The 6,640-nt window shown below is 25.0% G+C and overlaps 1 protein-coding gene across 1 annotated transcript; it reads right to left on the reverse strand.

The window, feature by feature from the left end:
- Nucleotides 1-2,053: 2,053 nt before the first annotated feature.
- On the reverse strand, nucleotides 2,054-3,823 carry LOC135929956 (uncharacterized). Its single transcript, XM_065466713.1, has 5 exons — nucleotides 3,631-3,823; nucleotides 3,377-3,583; nucleotides 2,876-3,326; nucleotides 2,666-2,828; nucleotides 2,054-2,617 (listed from the first exon to the last, which is right to left on the reverse strand). The coding sequence occupies exons 2-4, from the start codon at nucleotides 3,466-3,468 to the stop codon at nucleotides 2,745-2,747; spliced, it is 627 nt and encodes a 208-aa protein (XP_065322785.1). The 5' UTR covers nucleotides 3,469-3,583; nucleotides 3,631-3,823; the 3' UTR covers nucleotides 2,054-2,617; nucleotides 2,666-2,744.
- Between the last annotated feature and the right edge of the window lie 2,817 nt (nucleotides 3,824-6,640).

The following is a 6,640-nucleotide window of genomic DNA, read 5'->3' on the forward strand; positions in this document are numbered from 1 at the left end:
TATTATTATTATAAAAATTGTTTAATAAATATATTTAATTTTCTACAGTCATTAAAATATGAATATTTAAAAAATGTTTAATGATTTTTTTATAGCTTTTTGAAAAATATGTCTTGTTAATATATGCGATTTAAATTTTAGTAGAGTTTTTAAAATTAAAGGTTGCTATTTTCAAAATGGAGATTATTTTAGTGCCTCCCATTGGTATTCTATTTTAAATCTATTTTAAATCTATTGTCAATATAGTCGTCTCATCAATGATGATCAGTATTAGATTGAGTTCATTAAATGAAGTGAGAGAGAGATCAGAGTCCTAATAATTTGGTCAGGAATTTTGAAATCGCTATAAATTATTATACATTTTTATTTCTCTTCGATGACATATAAACGTTATACATTGTTTTTAATAATGTCCAAAACCCACCCATTCCTTTTTTAAAAAAGAAATAATTGTAATGCCACACCAAATATTTACTAAAGATTATACAAATTAGCGCTAAAACAAATGAATAAAAACTTCAAGTTGAATAAATTTTTATATTTTTTAAAATAGAGCAAGTCTCCTCATAGTGAAAAATATAAAATACAATTTATTAAAATAACACTGAAAATAAATCCTTTAATATTCATACAAAGATCCGTACCTAAAATTTTTTTGCTTGCAAGCTGAAATTTATTATACTTGTAAGCTTAGAGCTAGACAAATTCATCATCCTTCATATGAAATTATTATGGGGAGCCACCAAATTACATAAAATTATTTTGCTGTTATAGTCGACGTGAACTTGTCCAAAATTATTTTACGAACCGCGTGATATAAAGAAAATCAGGGCCTAATTTTGATCGGGGATTTTTAATTAATTTAGAACTATTTTTTTTTTTAATTATAAACTATATAAATAAGATATAATTTTGTTAATTAATGAGTGTAAAATATTATTATATATATAATTAAAACCGAATATTTTAATTGCCATTATTAGGTATAAAAATTAAAAATAAATATAATATATTTTATAAAAATCAAGCCCGGGACAAAAAACTTTTTATAAAAAAATTCGGGCCGGGCCCTACATATAGTAATTCTGCAGGTTTCTGATTTATTTAAAACAAAAATAAAGGAGAAAATATTTACATTTTAGATGGCGTTAAATATTTATAAAAATAAATTCTATTTTTACTCAATCTACATTGTTGAGAATTTCATGATACTTAGTAAACTCAATTAATTATTATACAAACTTCAACATTATGAAAACCATCTATATTTTTTTTTAAAATAGGAGACATATTTAATTTAATTTTAGAAATTCTTAAACTATAATTCAAAATAAATAAATATGTTATAACTTAAAATGATTAGATAAACAACTTTTTTTAAATATTTATTTGTTAAAGAAAAAAACAAGCTTGTTGAATAAAAAAATAAAATAACTTGCTTTTAAATAAAAGCCTTCTTTTATAAAAGGCTATCTTATTTTTTTCGTTAATTTTTTTAGATCGATTTTCAATTTTAGCAAAATCCTTTAATACGATTACGAAAGATTTGAAAAGGACACTCTGATTTTCAAATATTTTTTAAATGATTTTATTTACTATTTTGATTCACGAATCCAATATGATAATGCAATTTTTATATTCGTCTACTGATCTTTCGAACTTTAATTCATTTGAAATCGAGGATGAATAATAGTTGAAAGCATCTTTTATTATGGACTCGGATGATTACGTTAATTGGACAACTCTTTTGTAGATTGGTATAGGTCAGATATTTTTTCCTTTGCTTTCAGGTATATATATTTTTATCTTAATCATTGCAAGGAAACTAAAAATAATTGTTTTGGACAAGAGTCGGAAGTATTTTTTTTACAATTAAACATTACTACTATATAAATATACTTATAGCTTTTAGGTTAAACTCAGTCTCGTTAACGCTCCTTTTTAAAAGTAGCGACTCCCGCTCCCGCTCCTACCTTCTCAAAAGGAGCGAACTCCCGCTCCCGCTACTACAGATTAAAAGGAGCGCTCCCGCTCCAACTAATGGAGTGCCGCTCCATAACCGCTTCCTTTGATTTTCATTTTTTTAGAAGGTACACGAAACAAAATCATATTTTTTTATCAAAACGTTTTATTTATATTATATGATATATCAAAATATTTATAATCTTTTATTAGCTTTTAAAAGTAATAAATTTTCTAAATTAGAATCTAACAAACACCCACGCTTCTCCCCTAAGACCTGTTTTGCGATACTAAATAGGCGCTCCACAGGAGCACTAGAGGGAAGCGGGGTATTGTATTTAATATAAATATTTTTTAATTCATGGAATTGTTCAAAAATAGTAATTTTGCTATCATTATTTAAAAAATATCTATCCAATATATTATTTTCATGGTAATCGATTTCATGGAATCCAAAGAAATCTTCCAAATCATTACAAGGTTCCCGTGAACTAGTTGCAGCTATTTTTCCTTCGGGTATTTGTTTCCCTAAAAAATTATTAATCTGGCTTTTAGTTCCATATTTTTTGGATCTTTTATCCATTCCCAATTCAATTTAAATGCAGGATGGACAATCGCTGCAATTATATTATCATCATTATAAATATTTGGAAATCTGCAATAAGGTTATTTAAATAGATATAATTTATGTTTTATTATAAACCTTTTATTAAAACCGCTGATGAGAGACTTTACAAGAGGTTGGCAAAAAATCTGATAATTCATTTAATTTTGAAATGAGTTTAAAAATGGTAGGACTTAAAACCCATGTCCATATGAAGCTCCCCTTCAAGGATTTTCAGAGCTTTTTTCATAGGTTCCATAACCTAAAATTTATTTATATCACTAAGATAACGATTATATTAATATTTACTTGACTATACTCTTTAATAAATTTACGTTCTTGGGAGTTAAAACGTATAAGCCCATGGTTATCACACAACTCATCAAGGTCCTTTTGTTTTTCATCTAACATTTTATCTAGCAAAACCATAGACTCATAATACGAATTCCGCCTAGTGGAATTTGGGCATATTAGATACCTACCCAACTCTCTGATAATTTCGTCCGCCATATTTGTAGACATATTTTGTTTATTCCACAAAGATTGACACTTTTGGAATAAACTTTGAGATACTATTTGAAAGCTTCTATCCCCTAAAGCTTTCTCTGCATCAACTGTTGCCACCAAATTAAGATTGTGACAAGCACATCTTGAATGTTGAGGGAGATAATCAAAGCTTTCTGCCCTATTATTTAGGATATCATCAATATCCACAAATTGGAAATCATCATCAATCTCAGAACTTTTATCTTCAAACATTCTAAAAAATAAAAGGAAAGTTATAATTTTAAAATAAATATTTGAGATTACCTGAATGCCTTCACAAAGTTCCTACCATTATCAGTAATGGTTTTTATCAATTTATTCTGAATTTTAAAGCTTTTATGTATATCAATTATCATCTTAGCCAAAACATCAAAAGTATGCTTGCCTTGAACACGTCTTAGGGCTAAAGCTGCTGATTTTCTTTGCAATTATTTTGTGTCAATCCAATAAGCAGTTACACCCAAAAAAGACCTTTATAAGTTAAATTAATCAAGCACATTTAAAAATATAGGCACTACCTTCTAAATCCACTCCAGCAATCAGCTGTGGTACACATATAAGATACTCCAGAAATCATTTCTATAATATCATCCATCATTTTATCGGCGGCACATTACCTAAGGGGAAAACGTTTTTATCATTTTGACAAAGCTAGGATTATCTACAGTTGATAAAGGAACTAGTGTCTCAATGACATAACCAATGATTGCATTATCTCCTTCAGTTTTTGTAGGTTCATATGTTTTTTGACTAAAATTTAATATTGACTGTTTTTTCTCAGAAGAGGAAGACTTTATATTTTGGCTAATATCTTTTTTATTATAACTATTGATATGATTTTCAATTTTTGAATATTGATTATCATGTACTCTCTAAATAAAAATTTATAAATTAAATTAAAATTTATTTTATAAAAATCAACTTTATTTTTAACTGATAATCTAAAACATCAAATTATTAAGGTAGATTTTTTAAATAAGAAATTGACAAATATTTAATGAGCAGTATAAATATCTTTTTAGGTACTTAATTTTTTTTTAATTATTTTGTTTTACTTATTTTATTAATATAAAATAAAAATAAATAATTATTTTCCAAGTTTATTGATCAAAATAAAATAAGAAAAAATCAAATTAAAATTAAATAAAATATAAATTTTACCATAATAAAATGTATATTTTTAATTAGGATGTTACAATTCAATTTAAAAAATTACTTTAAATTTAGAAAAAAAATGTATAAAAAGGAGGTTGAACAAGTAATGAGAAAATTAAAATAAATATAAAAATATAAAAAAGCAACATATCTGACAACCCAAGCTCAACTAATGTAATGAATTGCCCAAAAATAATTAAAACCATTTAAAAAAATTATTATAAAATAAAGAAATATTGATTTTACCTTAAGGTGTTTTTTTAAATTAAAGCTGCTGATTTTAGAGAAAGAAATCATTTTGTTGTTAATGCACAATAGGCATTTCGCCTTTAAGTTGACATTATCATCTGTATCATCTATAAGCTTGTATTTTTTGTATGGTGGAAATGGAAATTCGGATAATCTCTAAATCCATAATATCTAAATATATTTTTTATTATATATCTATAAAATGAATATTAATATGACTTACAAGATTTTTCAAAAAATTTTCAATATAAAAAGGAAAAACTGATGTTTAATGTTTCAAATGATTAGATGAAAAATCAATATAAAACTCGGCTCAACATTTAATAATGAATAAATTTAAATAAAATAAAATTTTAAAAGGAGCTACTCCCGCTTCTCATTTTTAAAAAGGAGGGGCGCTCCAGCTTTTTTTGAAAAAATGTAGCGGCGCTCCTTAACAAGACTGGTTAAACCCCACTCAAGGCCTATGTTTGATTTATTATATTTCTAATTTACACTATTGTAATTTCAGCACCATAAACTTCCTTTTAATTCATATTGTATTTTTTTAAAGATGTTTTGTCTCTCTAAATCAGTAATTTTGTTTGTAAATTATATTAATTTGCATGGTGCTAATTAATTTATATCCCCTCTTTAATAGAAATACTCACCGTTATCATAAATATTATTTTCTTATTGTTGAAAGTTAGTATTGAAACTTAATATTCAATATTTCTTAATACTTTTACTTAATATTAGCTAAATTTGGATATTTTTTTTTAACTTATAATGTCCTCTTACTTTTATAGGACCAATATTTTCACATTTATTTACATGATATATCAGATTTGTCTGGTAATATAAATACAGAAGTAGTTAAATATATAGTTTGTTTCTCTTAATTTGAATAAATCTGTTTAAACATGTTTCAATTTACATAATAACTCAATTAATCTAGGTCCCTTCTTAATTAAAGATACTCTTTATCCCCTAAACATTTATGACATTAAATTTTATAGTTGGAATTTAATATTGGTAAAATGCTTTAATAAGCTTTCAATGGTTCTTGATTATACATCAGCTGAATTTAGTCTTTTGCTCTTAATGTCTGTATACCTTAACATAACTAATAAATTATATTTACTTTTATTATATTTACTTTAATTAGATTTTTAAACTTGTAACGTTATATACAGATGATTTTTTGTATATAGTTAAATTCAACATTTGTTGTATTTTAGTTAGTTGTAAGGTTCTTAAATTTTACATAAGCTATATCTGGGTATTCTAGTTTAATAACTTTAAATTTAAAATACAAATAATTCATTTGTATTATTACCTTCTAGCCTATGTTAATTGTAATTATTTTCCCTTTTCTCTTTCAGGCGCCGTTTTGATTTCGTTTTGATTTTTGATTGATTTATATTTCTCTGTTTATGTAAAATATTTTTTTGCTCATGAAATATTTTTATAATCATTTTTCTTCATCTAGGTTCCGTTGTCTTAGTTTTTTTTGGAAAAACTTTAATATTCGTTTTAATGTATTATGAATTGGCAGTTTTATAATATTTTTGGTTTATTTTGAAATTTTCTGCGTTCGAGAAATCCCACCTAGTGTTCTCCCCCTTGTTATTATGTTTCTCTGCTAAACGCTATAATACATATTTAGAAGGTATGACCTTAATCCTGGCTCAGTTATCTATTATGCATAACTATTTGTCAATATACAGTACTTTATCCCTTTTTACTTTGGAATTGGTTTCCTTGGTAGTATCCGAGATTTTTTGTATATTTTTAGCAGTTTTTCTTTCAGTCAACTTCATAAAAGAAAGTTCATTTTATCAGTATACATATTGCAACTTAAATTATGCTTGCTTTTCTCAATGAACAATACATTAGCACATTTCGTAACTTTAATCTAAAGTTTATTTTGACTTATCAACACTATATATAAGTATTACATTATATATATATATAACTTGTTTATATTTTTTACATTATGTGTATTAGACTTTTAGTATTATTATATTACATTTTAGTCTACTCAAAAAAAACTTACTTTAACAAAAAATATATAAATATAATGTGTAGCCTAAAATGTAATATAATCATACTAAAAGTCTAATACACATAATGTAAAAAATA

This window comes from Gordionus sp. m RMFG-2023, chromosome 5, assembly GCF_954871325.1.
Source record: "Gordionus sp. m RMFG-2023 chromosome 5, tfGorSpeb1-WG-v2, whole genome shotgun sequence".
NCBI lineage: Eukaryota > Metazoa > Nematomorpha > Gordioida > Chordodea > Parachordodidae > Gordionus > Gordionus sp. m RMFG-2023.